Below are 24,639 nucleotides of genomic sequence, written 5' to 3'. Positions count from 1 at the left end.
AGGCAGGCAGCCGACTGGCAGGCTGGTGACACTTACCCGCATATGCTAGGACATCCTGGCAGTACAACACCCTCCGACCAAATTAAATCTCACCACAACCAAATTCCCTTCTCACAGTCCACACAGTGTTGACCCTTCAGCCACGCGCCCCGGACACGAGGCTGCCTAAAGCAGGGGGCGGGGTGCAGAATAAGCCACTGGCCTGCTGGCAAGGACCTTTCTTCTCCAAAGCTTGAAGGAGTGTGGAAGGCTAGTTACTGGTGGGCAAAGACCAAAGCTTGGCACGGACCCAAACTACAAGGTGGCTCTGAGAATAATTAAAATAAATTCGCGGGGGCGCCTGGGTGGCTCAGTCAGTTCAAGTGTCCAACTTCAGCTCAGGTCGTGATCTCACGGCTCGTGAGTTCAAGCCCCACAGCTCGGAGCCGGGAGCCTGCTTCGGATTCTGTTTCTGTCTCTCTCTGCCCCTCCCCCCCGAACGTGCACACTCTCTGTCTCAAATATAAATAAACGTCAAAAAAATAAATAAACGTGGGCCTCACCGACAGAAGCAAGTGGAAGAGGTAATCAACTTCCCCCAAATAATACTGGTAGGAGTGTACCTAGAAATACTGCCACACTTTACAAGGTCTACTGGTCAGACAAGATAAATAAGACAGCATGGGTCTGCCCTACACAAAACTGCAGAGTAATTAGATATTTAGACTGTAGGACAGATGCCTCAGAGCAAGCAGGGCGTCCCCTATTTGAAAAGAAGGAGGGAAGAAAGAAAGCCAACGGAGGAGCCTTATTTTTTTTGTTTCTCCAAAGGGAAGTTACCAGGTGGCATAACTGGGTTTGGAATACGAGGGGATATCCTAAGAGTTGTGGCAGCCACACATTGTAAGAGGCTGGCTCACAGAGGGTGAGTTCCTAGTCAGGTTGCTGGTTTCACATCCCCACCTCCTCCAGGAGGGTCCAGATGACCTTCCCAAACCTCCCGACTCATCCGCAGTCAGCATCTGTGGCAAAGCAGGCCCGAGTAGTAGATGATGTCCAGTGAGGCTCCAGCGTGTCAAAGAGCACACGGTCTTCCACTTTTTGTAGGGAAAACCACTGGGGATCTCCATCTGTTTCAATTCTGTACGTTCTTCTTCCCCAGACCGAGAGGTACGGTCTTCCTCTACTGTTAGGGGCCAAAAATAACATCCACAGCCTCTACCCAGCCCCAGCGTAGAAAGGCCTTTTGATCTCACTCAGCTCAGATCCTCACCCAAAGCAGTGATCTCCCCTGCAGCTCCTCTGAAGAGAAGGGGGGGGGGGGGATGGAACTTTTCCATTGGCTTCCAAAATGATGAATCAATATTCTTAAGTGATAGGGCAGGTGGCCAAATCCTTCTCCTGGGGGAGGCTGACAAAATTAGTCTCTCCATCCACTGAGGTCCTGCTCCTGCACATCACTGTGGGTCTCTGAGCCACCAAAGGTATCAAAACCACCTCCCCCCTCCCCCCCGGAACACAAATGGTCCTGTGAAGCTTCCTGGAAATCTTGTAAAATATGCTCCAGTAGGAGTGAGTGGATGTTAGGAAAACTCTGCCCACTGCCGCGTTCCCTGTATGCTGACATTTGCAATCAAGATGGAAAACATCCACGAGACGTGCCCCGGAGGACTGGCTTGTTTTCTTCTAAATAGTCTAGCATTTGAGTCCCCCAAAACCCTTGTATCAGGATCTATAAAATACCACTGCCTGGGTGTATGGCATCAGAACCCTCTAGTCTCCCCGCGGCCTTTTTTCCGGCCTTGATGATTTCACAGCACACCCTGGGGCGGGAGTGGGGGCCAGGTAGGGGCCAGGTAGAAGTAGAAGGGCCCAGTCCTCCCAAGCTGGGTGTCTCTCCCCCGGCCTCCTCGACCTCACGCCATGTCCACAAGCAGCCAGAGAAATCTGACCCCTGAGTGCAAAGAGAAATGACAGAGCGCGGGAAGAAAACGCAGCCCTGAGCTGGATACTTAACGTGGAAAACTCGAGTCCAACAGGATCATTTCCAGAAAAGTAACGGTTTTGCAAAACCAAAAAGTTATAATAAAAACTTGTTTGCATGCTCAACCCTAGTGCCTATTTTGGCTCAGTGGTGCCCCTGAGGGTGGCGCCTCCCATGTACCCTTGGTTACACACCACCCCACCCCACCCCACCCCTGCTGAGCCCACCACGGACACTTCTGTCCATTCTCCTTCCTTGAGGTCAGGAAAGCTGTGCAGACAGTTCAATTTAACTCAGGGGACCGAGTTGGGTGTGGACAGTAATTATAATACCTTGTATTTATGTCTAGCTATTTCTGGCCTGAGTTGTTTTCCCCATCCTTCAATTCCCTCTGAAGAGGGTCAGTCAGCCTTATAGATGTGGCCTCTGGCCTTTCTTGTGATAGCATTCCAATGCTTATCCACATCACCTCTCCTAGAGGTGGAAGCAGGGATTTTTCTCCTTACTCTATAGGGCAGGGCAATGGTAGGCCGGCCTTTTCAGAGCGAGTCACGGAGATGCACCTGAGAACTGCCAGTCATTTACTGAAGACTACAAGGCCAGCTTAGCCAGGGGACTTTGCCACTAAAAGACTATTCAATTCATGATCTCTGACCTGGATGATCAGCTTATAGAAAGAAAGAGAGAAAGAGAGAGAGAGAGAGAGAGAGAAAGAGAGAGAGAAAGAAAGAGAGAAAGAGAGAAAGAGAGAAAGAGAGAAAGAAAGAAGAAAGAAAGGAGGAAGAAAGAAAGAAAGAGAAAAAGAAAGACAAAAAAAAGATTTCACAAAAAACGTATATGGTGCTACTGATGTGTTAATTCTATTGTAAGAACTCTATAAACATCAACTCTGTTAATTCTCATAATCACCCTATGCAGCACATACTAGATTATCCCTATATTCCAGGTTAGAAACCGAGTCACAAGAGAGCTTGAGGAACTTACCCAAGATCATAGAGATAGTAGCTGGTGGGGCCAGGATTCAAACCCAGTGCACCAGCTCCAGGGTATCTGCTCTTAACCACTAAAGAGAGGCTCCCTTGCTCAAATTCATGAGCCCCACCCAGACAGTCTGATTCCACATGTCCCCACATGATTCAGATGGCCAGCCAGGTGTCCAAAGTACTGAGTTAGTGGTTCTCAAGCTGTGGTGTGCTTGTTGCTATTCAGATTCTGGAGCCCCAGAGGTTCTAGAACCAGAACCTAGAACGTATAGTTTTAACAAGCACCTAAGGTGGTTCCAGTGATGGCGGTTCACAAAAGGCACTTTGTAGAAAACCAGTCCTGTTGCTTCACCTGGACAAGTAAACAACTCATGGGGCACCTCACTGCAGCCTGCAGAGACCATTCATTCTCCACTAGAGCGGCTGCCCTGGGGGAGGGGGAGCCGGAGGCTGTGTGAGGGCTAGTCTGTTCTTTAGCCTTGGTGACTGAGGCTGCCTTCTGACTGCGGAGGAGGAGGGGAGGGTGGGTGACTGAAGACAGCTCACCGTCCCTCCACACTTGACAGGCTGCACATCAGAGGGGGACACGCGATTGGTAACGGGAAAAGAAAAAAAGACTGGGCGGTCTGGGCCCCCCATCTTCCACTGCTGGAACAATGGCCTCTTCAAATCCCTGGCATCTGAACTGGCAGCCGGCCACCAGGAAAGAAAAGAGCTCGCTGTCCCTTTAAGGACGCCCTCTCTCCGCAAAGGTCAGAAATGCCAGCTCAGCCTGCCCAGCGGCTGCCGTTTTGCCACTTTGGTGCCCCGGGGCCCTGGGCCATGCTCCCCCCTCCAGCTGGTTCTCTGGGCACCTGCTGTCTTCTGAAAAAGGCAGAGCACCTGGGGGGACAGCTGCCGCTCTAAATGAGGTTCAGCGATCCATCCGGCAGGAACTGCTGATGTGCAGGGAACCCAAGACCTCATTTGCCTCTCAAAATCATTCCCCCCCAGGAGAGTCAGCCCCAAGAAAGTGGGGCTTGGGGGCCAAGGTCAGAAAGATGACTGCAGGAGGGGGGGATGGGGTCAAAAAGAAAACTGACCGAGGAATGGATGCTCCAAGAGAAACATGGTATTTCGTCCAGAAGAGCAAAAGCTGATGAATGAAAGATCCAGAAATCACAAAGAGATGGGGGTAGAGGGTGGAGGTTGGGAGGAAAGGGCGAGGTGTGGGGTGGTGGCAGGCAATGCAGGGGAGGGGTGGGGCAAGGGCTCTCCTCCCACAGACAGGGTTCAATCGCTACCACTTTATGTAACCCGGGCAGCTTCCCTAACTTCCCTGAGCCCCAGTTTCTCTGTAATTTGGCGTTTACTGAACAGCAAATAAATACCAGAAACTAATAATGGCTGCTATATTAGGGTACTAGCCACTCCACGTGGGTCTCCCAGGCAGCTCAGATGGTCAGACTATGTGCTCAAGAAGCCTGAATCCTAGACCACACCACCGGTTCGAAGTCATCTTGCAAACATGTGCCATGAGGAAAAGGGGCACTCATTTAGCAAACGGCATGGGTTGGTGCAAACCAGGATTCTCCTGGAAAAACAGCTCAAAATTAGTTATCTATTCATAATATAAAGCAGGGGTCGGAAACTTTTTCTGTAAAGGGCCAGATAGCAAATATATTGGGCTTTGCAGACCACAGAGTCCGCCATCAGCACTGAACTCTTACTTCCGTAGGGTTAAAACAGCCATGGACAACATGGAAAAGGAAAGAACGTGGCTGTGTCCCAATAAAACTTTATTTACAAGAAGAGGAGGCAGGCTGACAGAGGGCTTTAGTGGAAGAAAGGGTGAAATCCTTACGGGATTTATTCCTTAAGGAATAAAAGATATGGAGGCAGAAACCCATTTCTTGCTCTTCTACGCTGGGATTGTATTGTACCCACTAATTTGATTTCCAAGAAAAGCTTCCGGCCAACACCAGCCGACTGCAATGACTCATGCTGGATTCTTCGGCATCTAGGTCCAGAGTTTGCTTAGCATCTCTTTGCCCTTCCAAGCCCTCTTTTTCTTGTTCTTCTGGACTTCTATTCCTTGAGATTGGAAGCTCAGAAGAGGCAGGGTCTCCTTCCTCGGCAAGGTTAGCGAGGTACTGACCAAATGGCCCACCCTTCGAGGTGTCCTCCTCAGCATCCCTCACCACGAAAACGTCCACCACCCTCCCAGCTTCCCAGGCTGCGGCGGGCCGGGGTCCTTCACGTCTGTCCATCTTCCTGAATGGCTATGCATCTCAGTGCTATGCCTATTTTCACTCATTCAGGGGAATGTCTACTGTATGGTGAGTAAACCTTAGAAAAGGCCAACTTCACCTCCGTCTTGAGTGGAGCTGGAAAAAGGCTGATACGGTACGTCCTCTCAGAGGGCCACCCTCCTGTTCCTTGCGTTCCGTTCCCACTCCCTGGAGTCTTTCTACCCCAGAGCCCAAGCACTTCAAGAATAACTTTCCTCAACTGTACGAACAACGTTTGTCATGACAATTTCTAACTGGCACTAAAAGCAGGGAGCATAAAAAAAGCTGAGAAATGAGGGAAACAGATCAAAAGCAAAGGAGGTGGGGAAAAAAGCAAAAAAAAAAAAAAATCACTACTTCAAATTAAAAAAAAAAAATACTGCTTGCTTACATCATTCTATCTGCATAAAATGATCTCACTCCACGAATCCCTCCTATGCGGCCCCAACCTTCCTTCAAAAGCTCTGCTCTCAAGGGGCGCCTGGTGGCCTCAGTCGGTTGAGCGTCCGACTTCAGCTCAGGTCACGATCTCGCGGTCCGTGAGTTCAAGCCCCGCGTCAGGCTCTGGGCTGATGGCTCAGAGCCTGGAGCCTGCTTCTGATTCTGTGTCTCCCTCTCTCTCTGCCCTCCCCCCGTTCATGCTCTGTCTCTGTCTCAAAAATAAATAAATGTTAAAAAAAAAAAAAAAAAAAAAAGCTCTGCTCTCAATGCACCTTCCCCAGGGCGACTTCCCTGATGAACTCCCCCATATCTCTACAGCATCCCCTGGAATTCTCCAGTGTGCTTCACTGTTGCTTATGTACCTAATGCATGGTGTATGTCAGCCTACGGGTCCTAACCCTTATAATGCCACCTGCTCAAAACCCACATGATAACTTTTCCTTCTTCCACATGTAATTGGCCAGTACTCTCCTGAGACAGTTGCTTTGGCCAAGGCTCTGCTTCAATGGAACAGCTCCTGCTATCTCACGGTATCGTCAGTGACCTGTCACCACTGTTCACACCACCATTCCTTCCTTCATTCATTCGGTCATTCGTGCATTCAATAAAACACACGTGGAATATTCACGTGCCAAGCAGTATCCCATAGATTGTCGTTCATCTCATGTGCAAATTCCATTTAATCCTCAGGCCAGACTATTATTAACACGTAACTGGCACACAACAACAGAGGTGATTTCAGAAGGAATTATGGTAAATGTGGGTACCTGCTGGGAAAGGGTAGACTGTCGTACTCTGGAAAAGAAGTGCTCATCTACCTGGTGCTCTGATGCCAGGAAAATGGATGGGACCTATCACAGTCCCCTCTAGGCCTGTGCTGTGTAATTTAATCACCCGGGTTTTATAAAAGTAGATGCAATTATATGTCAAAATGAACTGATGCATTAAACTTTAAAAAACCAAATCCCAGAAGGACTCAAAGAAAGCAAAAGTGAGTGTGTATATGGTACTGGTTTGGGAGGAACTTTCTGTGAATAATGCCAAACACAGAAACCATAGAGGACAAGAGTGATTAATTAACTGGATCACAAACAAATACACTTCTATGTGCCGAAAACAGCCTGAAGTTAAGACACACCGCCCAGGAAAAATACTTATTACATGTATGACCTAAGGGTGAATATCCTTATTCCAGTCGAGTCCTGAGAGATGAAAAAGACAAACACCTCAACAGGGAGGTGGGCAGAGAACAAAAAGGTATTTCACAGGAGAAATACACATGGGTAATAAGGAAATTAAAAGCATGTCACCAAGGATCAAAGAAAGAGACGCAAATGAATGCAACTCTAAGATATCACTTGTGGATTATCAGATTGGCAAAGACTAAAAAGAATGGTAATGCCGAGGCACGCAAGGACAAGGGGAAGGAACAAACACTCATAACTTGCTGGCGGGTGTGTAAATTGGAACGACCTTTCCGAAAGGGCAACTTGGCACTCTGTATTAAAGCTGCTGACCTAGGGGCACCCCGGCTGGCGCAGTGGGTAGAACATGCGAGTCTTGATCTCAGGGTTGTGACTTAAGCTCCACATTGAGTGTAGAGATTACTTAAAAATAAAAACGGAAAAGAAAAAAAAAGCTGTTGACCTAGAAATCTGGCTTCTAAGGTACTTACCTAAAGAATGTTAGTATGACATTATTTTTAATCTTGAGGAATAAGAAATAACCTAAGTGTCAAACAGGAGGAGAATAGACAAGTACTTGCATATTTGCAATACTGCCCCTTAAATGTAATTATGTAAATCAATATTTATTATTATGGAGAGATCAGACGCTGTTAATTAAAGGATTCCAGAACAGTGTATAGAACGAGTTATAAGTTTCACCTATGTTTATCTATGTATAGTATACATAGAAAAAATAGCTCAAAGGATAAAAACCGAAATATTAACAGTGATTATCACTGAGGGGTGGTATTATGATGGACTTCTTTTTGACTTTATATTTGCTAATGTTTCTACCAACATTAGAATACGCAGAGGCAATCGGTGATGCAAAAAACCATAAATATTCAAACAAGTTAAAACTACTGATAATCTTTTTCTGGAAAAAAGCTCTTTACTTCTGATTTTTGGAAGAGAGAAAATATGTAAAAGAACTCTGAAAAGCAGAAAGGACTATACAAATCCAAGAGGGCCATCAATTATCCAGCAAATCTGTTCTGGGCACCAACTATGTGTAAAGCCTTGTAGAGAGCACCAGAAGATAAAACAAAATTTGGAATGACTCTCTCGTTTCGGAAAAGATTTAATATGTTATAAAAACAGAATGATGCTTTAATCCAAGACTGAAATCATGGGGATCCAACGAAGTGCACAGAGAATGGGAAAGGACGAATTAATTCCTAACTGGAGATGAGATAAACCTGGGGTGGACTTCTTCAAGGTGAGAATGAAGACTAGTCTGAAAGAGAAATGGGATTTCTACAGCCAAAGACCGGAGAACCATAGCAAAGGGGTAACATAACCCAAGACTGCAGTGATAGGACACAGTACGTGGGCGACACGCCCCTCGCTAAGGAAAGGAGTGTTGGGATGGTGGGGACAGTAGAGCCCCATGGAAGTGTGGAGTGACGACGAGGCTGGACAGTCACCATGGAGCCAGAATGGGGAAGGCCTTAAGTGCCATGTCCCAGTGTCTGCTGTATTTTGTAGGTTCCTAGGGGCCAAGTCCAGTTTTGGGGGTTGGAAATCTGACCTGTTTAATAGCTGAATCATTAATGGACCCCAAGAGTTCCAGGAAGAGATGAGGTTATTCAGCCATCAAAGGGGGAAGAAGTGCTGATACATGCTATGACTTAAACGAATCTTGAAAACATTATACTAAGTGAAAGAAGCCAGTTCATGATTCCATTCATGAAAAGTCCAGAACGGGGGACTCTACAGAGACAGGAAATAGATTAGTAGTTGCCAGGTTGTGAGGGTTGGGATGGGGGGGCGGGGAGGGTGGTTACCTGCTAAAATGTACGGACGGGGTTTCTTTCCGAGGTGATGAAAATGTCCTCAAATTACCTGTCGTCTTGTTGCACATATCGTGAATATACTAAAATCCACTGAATTGTACACTTTAAAGGAGTTGTGTGGTATGTGTATTATATCTCAAGAAAGCTTTTAAAAAAAGAAGAAGAAGAAAAAGCGATCAGCCAGGTGGCTACTGCAAAAGGTCAAGCAAGGCATGGAAGGTTGGTTATGAATTAGGACAGTGACAGTAAGTCATGGGAAAGGACAGAGGACAAACCAGAGAGGCTGCAAAGAGAACTAACTATGTGGAGAATGAGGAAGAACAAAGGAAAAAATAGCTCTGAAGCTTCCAACGTGAATGATTAGGGCAAGAGGATGTGAAGAGAAGGCTGGCTGGGAGATTATCATAAATATGCTTTCTACGCAGCCAGGGGCTTGGCCCCTGCAGGCAGCGAGGAAGCAGAGAGAGAGAGGTGAGGGCCTGGAGTTCACAGCCCTCCTCCTGGCAGTGGTGGTGAGAGACGTCTTTTGTGACTGGTGACAATTACCAATTCCGTTTAGCAGGAGGGATCATCTCAAAAGTGGTCCTAACTTAGGCTTGGAATATACTCGGGGGAAGGTGCACAGAGAAAGAAGGTTAGGACGGCAGTAAACAAGAAAAACCAATTGTACGGCTGCACACACAATAGTGTCAGCATTTAACAGAGCGGAGTACTGCTCTAGGTCCAGAGTTTTGTAAAAAGGAGTACCATCACGGCTTCCATAAACGTAATGGCTCATACAAAGACGGCTCAAGAGGTGAATGGCAGCGGTTAGCTCCTCTTACCAATGCGCCTCCCAGGAGTACAGATTTACTCCACTTGTTTGTATCAAAGAAGAAGACAAGAGCATGAAGTAGAAACGCTTGGTTCACGGAATCAGAGATTTAAAAAAAAAAAAAAAAGCCGTTTGAGGGGCGCCTGGGTGCCTCAGTCGGTTAAGCGTCCGACTCTTGATTTCGGCTCAGGCCGTTATCTCACAGTCTCATGAGTTTGAGCCCGATGCGGGGCTCTGTGCTGACAGCACAGAATCTGCTTGGGATTCTCCCCCTCTCTCTGCCTCTCCCCTGCTTGCGCTCTGTCTCTCTCAAGATAAATAAACTTAAAAAAAAAAAAAAGTCATTTGAACAAGCAAGGGTCAACAGAGACTCCATAAATAAGAGTATGCTTTAGACTCAAAAGACGGCTAAAAGATAATAATCATCACGTGCACAGCAGATCACCTCCAAAAGCCCAGTGGTGACAGTTCCCAAAATTTGCATCCTGGGGCTTGTGGAGTTGAGCCTCTGGGAAACAAAGGCGTTTTGCATGTCATAATGCCACCGGATATAAACTCCGACCATTCAGTAAGGCATAAAGAGTTGAGGTCGCTGCAGGGAAGCTATTATGAAACAGTGAGGCTCCCAGTCTCAGGAGAATGGGTCCAAAAAAAGATCTCAACTGGAAGATAAATCTATTTGCACTCCAGCAGGAGAGGGATCTGAGTCCCTCTGTGGAATTTTCCTACAATATGCAGCACTGGGAGTCCAGGTCTGGCTCCCCACTACTTTAGTCAAGCCCCCCACCCCTCCGCCCCAAGGCAAGGACTGGTTGCTCCTGGTCTTCGTGTTTCTACCACGAGCCCAGTGGGCACTCCAGAAATGTTCAAGTAAACAAATGAATAAATGATTAAGAAGAGGACGGCAAGAATCCAGCGGGAACTTGAGACTATTAAAGGGTCCTGTACTCCAGAGAACCTTAGCCTGAAGTCCATGGGCATCCAGAAGAGAGAAAATCTGCTGTTCTAATCTCAACTATCATCTTAGAGATGTGGGCGCTGGTGCCTTGGCGAAGAAGGTCACACGCTCAGTGAGTGGCAGAACATATCCTAGCCTCCAGTTAAGTGACCAAGTGACCATACCCGGAGGGGGCAGCAGACAGAAGAGTTCCAGCAGCGAGACTAAAATACATGATTTGGGAGGCTGTTAACTTCAAAGAAGGAGTAAAACTGACTGAAAGTAAAACTTTCCTGGCTGTTCCAGGAAAGATCATGATCAGAGTTCTCTGTATCCATCCAGGGCGTGAGAGACAACTGTGGATGTTAAGTATGTGGAGAGCCAGGTTATGACCATGCTCTCTTTTTGCACAATGTCAAACGTAAGGCAATGAAAATTTTAACAGCAGCTTAACCTTTGTAAGGTTACAATGGGCCAGGCCTCCCCCTGAGTACATGCTCAGGAATTATCTTCCCAAAGCCCTCCAAGGTCAGGTGGGATTAGCTCCATTTTATAGATGAGAAAAATCAAGGCTTGACAGAGTAGGTAACTTGCCCAGAATCACCCAACCAGAAAGGAACAGAACCACCTACGCCTGTCCCGTAGGGTCCCCCACAGAGCTAAAGGGAGGGAGCCCTGTGCTAGGGGCAGCCATTCGAGTCCAGAGTCCGACAGAACAAAGAGGCACTGCCTGAGAAGTGTAACATACCCGTAACATACCCCCTAGGGGAGGGGGGGCGGGGCAAGAGTACTCGGGCCCCGGTGCAGGTGCGCAGGTACGCAGTCAGTGCTCAGTCCCCAAGACCTGCATTTTCTGGGGCTTATCCTCCCAGCCTTTGAATATTTTCACAAATCTTATACAACAAACAAACAAACAAACTGAATGGCTTTCAAATATTTAGGCATTGTTATAATGCTTAACTGGATGATGAACAATGTTTAGTTTTTCTCCTTTAAGTTGAACAGCTATACATTATATACTTTCTTTTGGATGCATGATACGTTCTACAAATTAAAAACAAAGAACAGGGGCGCCTGGGTGGCTCAGTCGGTTAAGCGTCCGACTTCGGCTCAGGTCATGATCTCACGGTCTGTGAGTTCGAGCCCCGCGTTGGGCTCTGTGCTGACAGCTCAGAGCCTGGAGCCTGCTTCGGATTCTGTGTCTCCCTCTCTCTCTGACTCTCCCCCGTTCATGCTCTGTCTCTCTCTGTCTCAAAAATAAATAAAACATTAAAAAAAATTTAAAAACAAAAGCAATTTTTTTTTTTAAATAAACCCTGACCCAGCCCCAAAGTGAAGCCACCAGATCAGCAATGACAAGGGTCATGGTTCAGCACAGAGGTGAACACTCTGAAAAACTGTTCTACTCTATGATCGCCTGATACAAACGACACCACTCCCCAGAAAGACCACCCCCACCTCCGCACCAAACCCTTCCTAAATTGTTAAGTTTAAAGCTCTAAACTTTGGGGGCACCTGGGTGGCTCAGTCAGCTAAGTGTCTGACTCTTGATTTCAGTTCAGCTCATGATCTCATGGATCGCCAGATCGAACCCCACTTCAGGCTCTGCACGAACAGTAAGGAACTGGCTTGAGATTCTCTCTCCTTGCTCTCTCTGGCCCTCCCCCATGCGCTCTCTCAAAATAAATAGACATTTAAAAATAAATAAATTAAATAAAGCTCCAAATTTCTACCAATAAACACTTTTCCCACTAAGTCAAGTACTTAAGTGTAGAGGTTAAGAGCACAGGCTTTACAGACAGACAATTTCAGTTTTATCCCAGTTCTGCCAATAACCATGGGGTCCTGGCCCTGTTACTTAAACCTCTTTTGAGACACAGTTTCCTTACCTGTAAAAAAGGGATAAATACCACCTTCCCTGTCGAGTTGTGTGAGGGTTACATGAGATAAAAAAGAGAGAAGGGGGGGTAGAGAGAGAGAGGGAGAGAGAAGGGGAGGAAGGGAGAAAGGAAGATGGAAAGGGAGGGAGGGGGAGAAGAGAGAGAGAGAGAGAAAGAGAGAGAGACAAAGAAAGAGAGAGAGAGGAAGGAAGGAAGAAAGAGGTGCACCGGGGCGGCTCAGTCAGTTGAGCTTCGGACTAAACTTCAGCTGAGGTCATGATCCCAGGGTTGTGGGATCAAGCCCTGCGTCCAGCTCCTCACTGAGGGTGGCGTCTGCTTAAGATTCTCTCTCTCTCCCTCTCCTCTCTCCCCCACTCATGCGCTCTCTCTAAAATAAAATAAATTAAAAAAGGAAAGAGACAAATAAAGAAAAGCTCACAGAAGCATTGTTTTTAATTTGCAACACTATTCTTCTTGCCTGCTCTCAAACCACCCACTTACGCGCCAGGCCCCAGAACATCTTGCCCACCAAGTTTGGAAATACATCTCCACCCTCTGTGGTCATCCTGAACCCGAGGGCTTCTCCCGGCTGAGTACAGCAAGCCCGCATGTCTCTGCCTCACCTGTGAGACGATCCTATCTGCAGGTGGAACCTATCTTACCATTTGAGTATCTACCCCCGTGTCCCCACACACCCCTGCATTCTGATCAGGCCACGCAGCTCTTGCTCCCTGCCACCAGGCCCTCACTGTGGTTTCTGTGGTCTAGCTCTTGCTTCTTCCCTGTCTAGTTCTTTCTCTTGAAATTTCGGGCGTCCTCGTCGTTCAAGGCTCAACCCTCAGGAGGGCTGGGTGGCTCAGTCGGTTGAGCATCGGACTGACTCTTGATTTCGGCTAGGGTCACGATCCCAGGGTTGTGGGATCAAGCCCTGCGTCAGCCTCCGCATTGAGCATGAAGCCTGCTTGGGATCCACTCTCTCTGTCTCTCTCTACCCCTCTCCCTGACTCATGGTCTCTCTAAAAAATAATAAAAATAAATAAATACATACATACATACATACATACTAGGCACTCATTCTACCTCCTGTTCAGCCCTTCTCCATTTACTTTGCCCATTACTGCTCTCTCCCTCTCCGTTCTTTCATACCTTTCTAGTTTAATTCGTCTTCATTAAACACCTTCATAGATTACCTTGCCAAATTCTTCTAACTTTTCAAGAGTATCAGTCTTCTCTCTCCTCACGGGCAAAGCCCGTGTTCCAACTGCTTTATAACTGTGGTGGTTAAGAGCACGATCTGAAGTCAGACTGCCAGCTTGAACACTTTAGGGGCTGTGTGACCTTGAGCTGATGACCTAACCTCTCTGTGCTTCGGTTTACTGATTTGTAAAACCTACACCATAATAACATATAGCTCAAAAAAACAGCTCTGGGCTAATACATAGAAAACATTTAAGATACGCGTGATACAGTAAGTTACTGTAGAAGTATTAGCTATTACTATTAATATCCTTATCCTTACTATTATCCTTATCCTTACTACTAATATCCTTATCACGGTCACCGTTACGGTTTTTTGAACACTGTTACAGCGTTTCGAATAAGACCGCTAGCTCTAAAGTATCCAGTGAAAACATACCACTTTGCTGCATTTGAGAGGCGTCTTTATCCGTCTAAACTAGGGGGCAGCAAACTTTGTGTAAAGGGCTAGACAATAAATAGTCTAGCTTTGTGGGCCATAGGTGTCTGTCCTAAGTGCTCAGTTCTTTTTTTTTTTTTTTTTAAATTTTTTTTTCAACGTTTTTTATTTATTTTTGGGACAGAGAGAGACAGAGCATGAACGGGGGAGGGGCAGAGAGAGAGGGAGACACAGAATCGGAAACAGGCTCCAGGCTCCGAGCCATCAGCCCAGAGCCTGACGCGGGGCTCGAACTCACGGACCGCGAGATCGTGACCTGGCTGATGTCGGACGCTTAACCGACTGCGCCACCCAGGCGCCCCTAAGTGCTCAGTTCTGATACTGTACCACGAAAGCAGCCACAGACAATGCCATACGCCAATGAGTGTGGCTGGGTACAAATAAAACTTTATTTATGGACATTAATATCTTAATTTCATATAATTTTCACAGGTCATGAAATACCACTCTTCTCTTGATTTTTTTCAACCATTAAAAAAGTGTAAAAACAAACAAACAAACCCCCAAAACATACTTAGCTGCACGAAAACAGGCAGCAAGTTGAACTTGACCCCTGGCTGTTGGGTGCTGACCCCTGGTCTAAGGTTACACAAGTCCTTCCATGACATTTCAAATCAAGGCCTTTATCCTACAGGCAATAAGAAAGCCATCATCGGGTTTTCAGGAGGGGGGGTGGGCCCATGGATGCACTTCCATAAAAGCAGCTGTGTGGCCATGAGTGGTGCCCAGCAAGACTCCTGGTTCTCCTCCCCTCCTGCCCTTCAGAAGCCTACTGTTTCCCGGCCTTCCTGCGGTCAGGCCACGGATGACCATGGACCATGCTGAAGGGCAAGGGCAGCATGCTCGCTTCCGAGGAGAAGCACCGAAGAGCCAGGCTCTCCTGCCCCCTGACCTCTGCAGTGACTGCGGAGGGGGCGCCAGGAGACTCTACGGCCTAGATCACCGAGCCACCGTATGCCTCACAGAGGACAGCCTCCCTGGGTCTTTTCCAGAGCCTCAGAGGGGCTTGCAGTGCTCAAGAGTTAGCTTATGATGAGTCAAGCTACTGAGTTTGGAGGGGGCGGGGGAGGACAGTGGTTGCTGTCAGAGCAGAACCTAGCCTACCCAGTTTAACTCAACATCTTTGTGCAAATAGGAACCAGAGAACGGCGTTAAGGGTAAGGACACATAACGACATCTAGCAATATCTACTTTACCCAGTCTTTCACCTTAGCTCATTTAGGAAACAAACGTCCAGCCTTCTGGGACAAGGGATCAGAAGTGTTCTATCGCGAGAAGCCCCAAACCATCTCTTCCAAAAATGAAATTCAATGACAAAAAGCCTCCGAATGGCCAGGAGAAAGGGTCTCTAACCAGAACAAAGAAGCCCAAGTGCCCCCTATCCGCGGGGGGGATCCACTCAAAGACCCCCAGCGGACCCCTGAAACCACAGGCGGTACCGAACCCTAAACAGACGACCCTTTTTCCTACAGGTACACACCTGTGATTAAGTTTAATTTACAAATTAGGCACAGTAAGAGATTAACAACAAATAATAATAGAACGATTATAATATACTGTAAAAAAAGTTCTGTGAATGCGCTCTCTCTCATACACACACACACACAAAATGCCTTATTCTTCTATACTTACCCTTGTTGTGATGATGTGAGATGATAAAATGCCTACGTAAAAGAAGATGTGAGGGGAACAGGGGGGTGTCATGGCACTGTGTTGGGCTCCTACTGACCCTCTGAGGACACGACAGGAGGGTCACCTGCTTCCAGACCACAGCTGGCCACGGTAGCTAACACCTCACGAAGCAAAACCACGGATAAGGGGGGACTGCTGCCCTTCCAATCTGATTTGCTTTGACACCATCCCTGCCAACCATCTCCCACTCTAATACAGTACACTTCTTTCTCCTTAGACTAACGATAATGGTGGCAAGAAGAACAATAAATCATGCGGCCTGTCACTCATTTCAAGCCAGCTGCAGTTCCCAACGTAGAAACCTGGGTAAGAGGTGGGAACGGCCTACCCTTTGAAAAAAAAAAAATCTGTAGAGTCAGATCACAGCTGTCCTGATCACTCATGGGATTTAAATGCTTAGGTGACTGGCACTCCGTGCCCTGGATGTGACAGACCATGGGGAAATCCCCGATTCCCGTCCCACCAAATAATAAAGTAAATCTTGCACTGTTAGCTAGAGGGTGTGCCTGCTGGGGGATGTTTGTAAATGAGCATTTAATATTTTCAAATGAAGGGGTTTTTTTTTTTAGTGTTTCCTGCTGGCTAGGGAAGCACACCAGAGTCCACATTACGAGCGACTGCTCTGTAAGAACTGTGGCCTTTTTCTAAACCAGGAGTGAAAAGGAAGCTGACAGACAGACTAATCCTCCCAGCACTGTCATTTAACCCTGCTTTCAAAACAACTACCACCCAAGGCAAACAGAAGTCACCTACCAAGGCCACACAGCAGGCGCGGAGGTGGTTACAAGGTTTGGATTCTTCAGAGTCCAGTCGGCTCTCCAGAATCTCAAGCTACTGAGCGACCCCAACCTTCACTGCAGCTCACCTCCCGGTAAGCATCTGAATGCCTTGGGAAGCCTGGCTCTGAAGGAGGTCACACGCAGGCCTTCCTCCTCGAGAGAGAAAATTTCTCACAGAAAGACCCTCGAATGAGAAAAGTATAACCTGGTCTGGACCCTCCCCAGAGAAAGAAATTCCAAACTTTTTCTTTATGTCTAACTTAAATCCTCCCAGGCACCGTCACCCGTTTCTCCTTTCACGGGTCTACAGCAGGGCTGAAGAAGGAACAGTGTTTGCAGGTCCGAAGGAAAAACACTTGCAAACAGTTGTTTGCAGGTCCGAAGGAAAAAAAGCATACTGGACGGCTGATCTTTGGTATCTAATGAAATACGGATGATCACAAATCTCCATGAAACACGGAGGAAATTGAAAATGAAGTTCGGTCCCCGCTACCTGGGGAGGCCCTAAGTGAGCAGGGTCCCTCACACAGCGCTCACATTCCTCAAGAAACGGGGTGAAAGCTCACTCACCTGCTCAAACACAAACAGGAGCTCAAAACTTCTCTATGTGCGGACCACGGCCTGGCCACAGAAATGCTTCCCCTGCAACGTGTCGAGAACTGTACTCTCGTTCCTCTGTTTTCCCAGAACCACATTCTTGCAGCACATGGGCTTTCCTGAAGGTCTGGCAGAGCCTCCAGGCTCTGTGAAGACTGCACCCACCAACCCCAACAGATGTGAGGACCGGGAACACAAGGACAGCGAATGAAGACAGATGTCACTGCAGTCTGCCAAGTCCTCTGGGGGCCAAATCAATCTGTACATGGGGCACTCCACCACACTGGAGAGCTTCTTGGTGTTGGGACCCTACAGGATTTAGGAATATCTTTTTTTTTTTTTTTTTTTTTTTAAATTTTTTTTTTCAACGTTTCTTTATTTTTGGGACAGAGAGAGACAGAGCATGAACAGGGGAGGGGCAGAGAGAGAGGGAGACACAGAATCGGAAACAGGCTCCAGGCTCTGAGCCAGCAGCCCAGAGCCCGACGCGGGGCTCGAACTCACGGAGCGCGAGATCGTGACCTGGCTGAAGTCGGACGCTTAACCGACTGCGCCACCCAGGCGCCCCAGGCCTAGGAATATCTTTACATATTTCTCTCTCTCTCTCTCTCTCTCTCTCTCTCACACACACACACACACACACACACACACATACATACATAAATAAACAAACAAACAAATAAATAGAAACTCTGTAGAAGCTCAGGACTGGTGAATGCTTCTTTAAAAACATTACATGGCTTCCAAATTGTCTGTGCTCCCAACTCTGCTTTGGCACGGCCCCATGTGTTTGCACGTGCCGTCTCCTCCACCGTTGCCCTTAACCTCGTGCACCAAGTTACCTGAAGGCAGAATCACAGAATCATCTTTGGAGAGAGTCTAAAGACCCTGTCAGGGGACGCTGAAAAAGCAGGATTTCCCTCTCACAATCCAGCCGCTGTCAATCACGGCCACGTGCCTTCATCAGCATCATCCAAAAGCATCCCCTATGATAACCTCCTAACACCATGAGGGGCAGTATTAGTGCTGTACAAAGCACAGCCTCTACTTACCTAACATTGGCCAGCCTTCGAACCCCCCACTCAAATGCCAATTACTCTGGGAAGCTTCCGGGTCACCCCAGCTGAAATGAATCCCAGCCTCCTCTCACCGTCTACAGTGCTTGTTGTCTATTGCATGTATCTGTTCTTTAGCATTTACTGACTTGTTTTGGAGAGAGAGAGAAAGTGTGTGTTTGTGTGGGTGTGTGGGTGCATACAGGGTGGCTGAAACTTATTCTATCTGTGAAGCTACCAGTCCCTAGAAGTCAGAGGCAATGCCCTTACATTTTTGTAGCCCCCACAATGCCTAAGCACAGGACTGTGAAAATAATAATTACTTGGCCAACATTTGTAGAATGAAGGGAAGAATGAATAATGGATGTACAGACCCTGACTCTGCCCTCTGGGAGAGTAGGTCTAATGCAGATACAATTGCTCGCAAAACTGTTGCTCGCTGTTGCTCGCAAAACTGAAATAATAGTCCAGTAACAGGAGTGCACCCTACCTTTTTCACTAACCAGTTGCATGAATTTAGGCACAACTCTTTACTACTCTGTACCTCAGTTTCCCTGGTTCTCAAATGGAGATGTCAGCTGCTTCGTGGGGCTATAATAAGGATCAATTAAGATAATGCATTTCCTTATACTATTTTTTTTTTAAGAAACTTGTTTTTTTAATGTTTATTTTTGAAAGAGCGTGCTGGTGAGGGAGGGGCAGAGAGAGGGAGACAGAGGATCCGAAGCAGGCTCTGTGCTGATAGCAGAGTCCAATGTGGGGCTCAAACTCACGAACCACAAGATCATGACCTCAGCCAAAGTCGGGAGCTTAACCGACTGAGCCACCCAGGCACCTCACTTCCTTACACTTTTAAAAGTCTAACTAAAAAAATAAATATAAGGCAAGGAGACCACAAAGCAGGGAAAAAAAAGCGCCAATATATGGTATTGCTGCATGCAGAGGAAAATGATCTATAGAAAAGCAACCAAGAACAGGTGAATCACTAGGGAAAATTACCCACAAGTCCAAAGCCTGATTCCTATCTGTACACCCTCTCTGTGACTCAGTTTCCTCGCTCTGTAAAATGAGGATCTTAACCACGCTGCCTTTGGCACTATAGGACTTCACGTATGTGAAGTGCTTAATATGGTCCTTGACACCCCCGTAAGCACTCAATAAATGTTAGTTGCCATTTTTATTCTTTTTTTTAATCAGCATTATCATTTTTTAATATCACTAACACATAGTAGGATTCCAGAAATGTTTCTAGAAGTGACTCAAACACCAGGAGGTCAATTAATTCCATCTTCTTCCGTACGCAGATAACGTTACCCAGCACAGGGTAGCCAATATATTTGGTCACCTCGTTCCTACCAAGTCTCCATGTGGACAGAGGAGAACTCAGACAGGGGATACCACCAAAGGGAGCCGCATTTCAAGCCCACACATTCACAATACAACTACAACGTTGGCCCCTCGACCAAAATGGACCAACAGATCTGCACCTAATGAAAGAAAGAGGGAATCATAGGATCTAACACTAGCCAGGCAGACAGAAACGACAAAACTTCCCCATCCTTGTAATACGGTATTTGGCTGAAAAACACAAGGTTACCCCAATTACAGTTCCCAGTATAACAATGATCTCCTGTTGAAATGCATCAAGAGATACTCAAGGCAGATTTTTAAAGGCACATGTCTCTGCATGTCCCTGAGGGACCAATAGGGGCTGAGCAGAGAAGCATTTCTGTGTTAAAGTGATGTCTCATCCTGAGAGACAGCCAGGCACCCCTTCAGTCCCAACCGTGGCTGCTGACAGTAGGGGCATGGAAGGACACGGAGTGATTTCCGAAGATGAGCCCAGCACCCCCACTCTCCCGGCAAGACCTGGATCTTCCTTGGAGGCCTCATCCAAGTTACAGGCCCAGCTTGGCTCTGCTGAGGGACCAAGGGGCGGCTCTGGGTGCTGACTGGGCCTGGCATTCCCAGTGACAACAGATTCTGCTAATGCCTTTCCAATCCTGAAGAACAAGGAACCTGGCCCCAAGAAAGCAGGAATGGCATTGCAGTACCTCTACATCCTTTTCTCAACCTCAGGGGGGTGGGGGTGGGGGTGGGGGGCCTTCAGCACAGGAGCTACAGATAGGAGGGAGTGATACCAAATCTTGAGAAGAGACTACAGGCTGGGGGCGGGGGTCACTGACTATTCACGACCTCAGTTTTTAAGAGTTAAGCTCACAAGAACTAAGCTCCTCCCTTTCCTTTCCGCAAAGTACCTTTTGAAGACCCACTAAAGAGCCCTCTTGCCTAGAGGAAGGCTGGACTAGATTAATCCTGTTAGACTTTAACCTAGAGTAGGAGGTTCTGGAAGGCCAGATGTGAGGTAGAGCCAGGATAGGACGACATGTATTAAACTGCTCAGTACCTACCCCGATTCTGGAAATCACCCTCCCAACCACAGAGATCATTTCCCATGGTCCCACCATGGACTGCGGGTGGACAGCTGGGAGCCGCAAGGAAGGCAGGGCGCATCCCCGCGGGAAGCTTTCCCAAACTCTCCTCCTCCCACCCTCCGCTGTCAAGGAGAAAGGCACCGTCCCCAGCCCAGAGAGCTGGTCCCCGGTAAGCTGCACACACTACCCCGTGGGGAGGGCCAGATCCCTGCTGTGACAAAGTTTCCCAGGCGAAATCTCCAGTTTCTCAACCAGATAAAAAAGCCAATTCACCCACCCACCCACCCGATTCCGAGGAGGAAAGGGAGAGGTGAGGGTTTTATTTTTAAAATGGAAGGTAAAAATATTCTGACTGCTTCTGCGGCTACCAGACAGCTAGCTCACATCCCAAGCAAGAGGAGGCTCTAATATCCCAACATCAGGCTCTGCAAGAGGTGCCTCCAAAGCCCCAAGGTGTGTGCGTGGTAGGCACGGCAGAGGGGCCACCCCACTCTCCTTTGGACGCCAGGCGTGCCAGAGGTCGGGGCCTGGTCCTCCCGACTTCTCAGAGAGAAGCCTCGAAGAGATCAGAGCCTGCCCGCTGGGATGAGGGTACCCTATGGAGCAGGGCGAGCAAGGCCCCTGGGGCTGGCTGTCAGGCTGGGTAGAGTGCCACTGCCCCCACCACCGGCCGGGCGTGACCCAAGGGACCCTTCTTTACCAAGTTCCCTCAGCATGCACCACCCATTAGGTCCCTCAAAGTTGGAGACTCTTTCCAGCTGCACTTGGATTCTCTTCACAGCCCCCCAACTTCCACCAACCCCCTCCCCCAGGGAAGATGCTGGCAGAAAATAACTGCAGCGAGGTAGAAGCTAGGATGAGCCAGGGAGAGTGACCCAACTTTGTAGGGTGTGCGGCCCCCGTCTTGACTCCTTGAGAACCATGGGGGGGGGGGGGACAGGCCTGTGTGAAGGAGACCTCTTGAGGATGCTCAGGTGCTGAGGAGGGACATGGGGTTGAAGAACGATGACGAAGAGGAAGGGGCCGTACCCCTCTCCTCTACTTACCAGGATAGCTTGAATCCTTTCATTAGTACAGGCACGGTAATCCACTGACCGTGTCCTTAGCATCCCCGTGACAGCTCCGGAGGTCCCAGGACATATTGGAAAAGATGACGAAGTCCCCAAAGAACAGAAGCCCATGTAATGTGACTTGAACACAGAGAGAGAAAGATGACAGAGAGAGAGAGAGAGAGAGAGAGAGAGCCAGCAGCACCAGCCAGAAGAACCGCGGCAGGCTGGGCTCGGAGGCCAAGGGCAGCCTCTGCAAATCCAGCCCCAGGGCTGGAGCTGCCTGCCGGAGCCTTTGCTGCTACTGCCAGCTTCTGATGGGGACAGGCAACGGCAAGGCTGCAAAACAAGCCTGGAGTGGCTGTCAACAGGCAGGCCGGCCGGCCACCCGCCCACCCTCGCCTCCTGCCGGCTCAGAGCAGCCTTGGGGGGGAAAGGACCCAAGGAGAGCCCGGCAGGAGAGCAAGAACCGAGCAGAACCTGCACCTCTCTTCCCCCAGGCGGCAGCTCCCGCAGCTCCATATAATCTCCTCATCAATGCAGTACCCAAGCAAAGCACTGCCAGCCACTTCCGCCCATTTAAAGACACAGCACATGTTTTGTCCCGGGATGGGACAGAAAGTCAGGGAGAGGGTGGGTGAACAAGGTGATGCCCAAGGAGGAAGAGGAGAGGGGACAGGAAGAGCGCGAGTCGGGCACTTCCACGAGCATCCATCCAAGGTGTTAAAATGCCACACCCCGGGGCGGGGGGGGGGGGGGGGAGCGCTGACCCCAGGCCCTCTGCAAACGTCCGGAATCCCAAGCGGAGCAGACCTAAAAGCGCCCCCCGCCCCTCCTCCTGCGGTTAGTGCCTAGAGGCCCAAAGGCGAGCTGCTCAAGACCACCTTAAATAGAATCCTCACCGTCTCCCCAGCAAGGCGGGGCCGCGCAGCAATGAGATCCCAAGCAGTTCAAGGCACACGGAACACACATTTCTCTTCCCCTTCTGGGGAAAGTGCCCAGCCCCAGGGCCACCACTTTTGGGGCGCATGGTGAGGCAGCAACTTATGGTGGTCCAGCAGCGCCCCCAGTCACCTGGGGCCTGGAATCCTTTTAAGGTGGCCACGAGGGCCTGGTGTGGGATCTCAACAACATTTTATCACCAACACCGGGCTCTAAGATGATTCAGACCAGACACAGCATCAAAGAGAGGAGGCACTGAGATTTTCAACTCCAACTAGAACATACAATTCGCTCTTAAAATCCTCCAACCTGGGCCCACTGTGTTCCAGCCCCAGCAACTTCCGTGGCTATGTGACTTTTTTTTTTTTTTTTTTTTTGGCCTCCCCTAGATTGCGGACTATCTGGGTCAGTAATGCGGATGGGTGAGAACAAACAAAGAGGAGATTAATTATGAAATAGCAACCTCCAACTGAACCATACTAAGCCTTTACCCTGAAACTTGCCTCAGAGCAATCTACAGACACCCATTCGGGTTGTGTGCACATCATCTATACTTGACCCCCAAAGTGATAGACAGTCTTAAGAAAAACCAGAGCGCAAGATCCCCACTGGTAACGCTCGCTCGCTCGCTCGCCGTACTTGTAATTACTTATTACCTGCCTTTTTAGATGGCAAACTCTAAGTGGGCAGGGACAGTGTGTGAGTCCATCATCTCACTGACTTAGGATGGCTTATATACACTAGATACTATTAGCAAGTGTTTAATTGAAGTGGCCTTATTCGAACCTAACTAAAACACTGCAGTCTCTCTCCAGGGTCCAGATGGTCCAGCAAAAACACCCTTTAAGGGATCCTGAGCTTTTAGAGATGTACTCTCAAAGCAGCCCTGGCCTATGGAATTCTCCTCCGTCCACAGACCCAAGCCAGACAACACTGAAACGCTCTCAAGACCTCAGAATACATCTTTAGTTATGTATCCAGGCCATTCTTTCAACTTAGGTATTGTAGGGCTGCATAAGTTCTCCTTTACAACCTAGGTAATTCACTCCAAGGGCCTCCAGGGACCAATGATGCCAGCCTCTAGGCAAATGGCACCTAGAATACTCTAGGTAGATGAGAATACTCTCATCCTATCCCCCCTGATCACAGATAACACATGAAACCTGAATCAAAGCTTTCCAAGTATTACATTAGACATACATTACTAAATAGTGAAAATTCTATATTTTTCAATAAAAATTTTAAAAGCCGTCAAATAAAAAAGAAACCTCCCTTGCAACTACTAATAAGAATTTTGGGGGAGCTTATTTATGTCAGGCATCGTGCTAATAAGCATTTTACTTGTATTATCTCACTTAACACTCACATCCGTATTATGAAGTTGTGACTATCAGTATTTTTCAGATGATGTTATTGAAAATTAAGACTGTAGCATCTGGATTTGCCTAATGCTAAATAACCAACAAGCTGCAAGCCTGAGACTTGAACTTGGGCATGTTCAAACCCAAAATCCAGTCTCTTAATCAGGATGTATGCTTATTAAAAAAAAAAAAAAAAAGGAAAGAAAGAAAGAAAGAAAATCTGTGAGACAGGCTAATAAGGGCCTACACGCTCCCAGGGCAAAAAGAATCCAGGCAACAGGTAAAAAAAAAAAAAAAAAAAAGATGCTAAATCAAGTTAGCTGCTTCTTTCTTTTACTATTGCTGATAGGTCAGTATATGAATGTGATGGGAGGAACATGAAAAGGAGAATCTAGTTGGTTGCGAGACCATCAACTGCCTCAAATTCCCCTTGGCTCTTTCCTGTTTCTGTAACCTGGGCTCTTCACAGAGCTCGGGAAACTGGCTCCATTTTTGTGGTCCATAAGAAAATCTCAAAATATGACCCAAATAGGGCTTTAAAGAGCCATGGGATTGCCAGCTTTCCTTGAAATATATTTAAAGAATAAGACCAAGCAAAATGAAGAGGTGTTCATCATTTAATGTATCTTCCCTCTTTGATCTTCTCCTAGAGGGCAGACAGTTCAGTAGGTTCGCCAAGTTTCCTGACCGGTAAGGTGTCAGCACTGACATCATTCTAGATTA

The 24,639-nt window shown here is 47.9% G+C and overlaps 1 protein-coding gene across 3 annotated transcripts in view; it reads right to left on the bottom strand.

Annotated features, from left to right (window-relative positions):
- Window positions 1-24,639, bottom strand: part of GRAMD1B (GRAM domain containing 1B) — a 172,304-nt gene that overhangs the window by 74,820 nt on the left and 72,845 nt on the right. The window contains exon 1 of one of the 3 annotated variants that reach the window (XM_030331118.1): window positions 21,611-21,799. The exons of the other annotated variants lie outside the window; for them this stretch is intronic. Within the exon in view, the coding sequence (XP_030186978.1) occupies window positions 21,611-21,633 (23 nt within the window). The 5' untranslated portion in view covers window positions 21,634-21,799. Of the gene's footprint in view, window positions 1-21,610; window positions 21,800-24,639 lie in introns of those variants that run through there. 3 annotated transcript variants of the gene reach the window in all.

The sequence above is a fragment of the Lynx canadensis genome, chromosome D1 (genome assembly GCF_007474595.2).
Source record: "Lynx canadensis isolate LIC74 chromosome D1, mLynCan4.pri.v2, whole genome shotgun sequence".
Lineage (NCBI taxonomy): Eukaryota > Metazoa > Chordata > Mammalia > Carnivora > Felidae > Lynx > Lynx canadensis.
The sequence above is the reverse complement of the archived record's forward strand: the minus strand, read 5'-3'. Positions and strand labels throughout refer to the sequence as shown.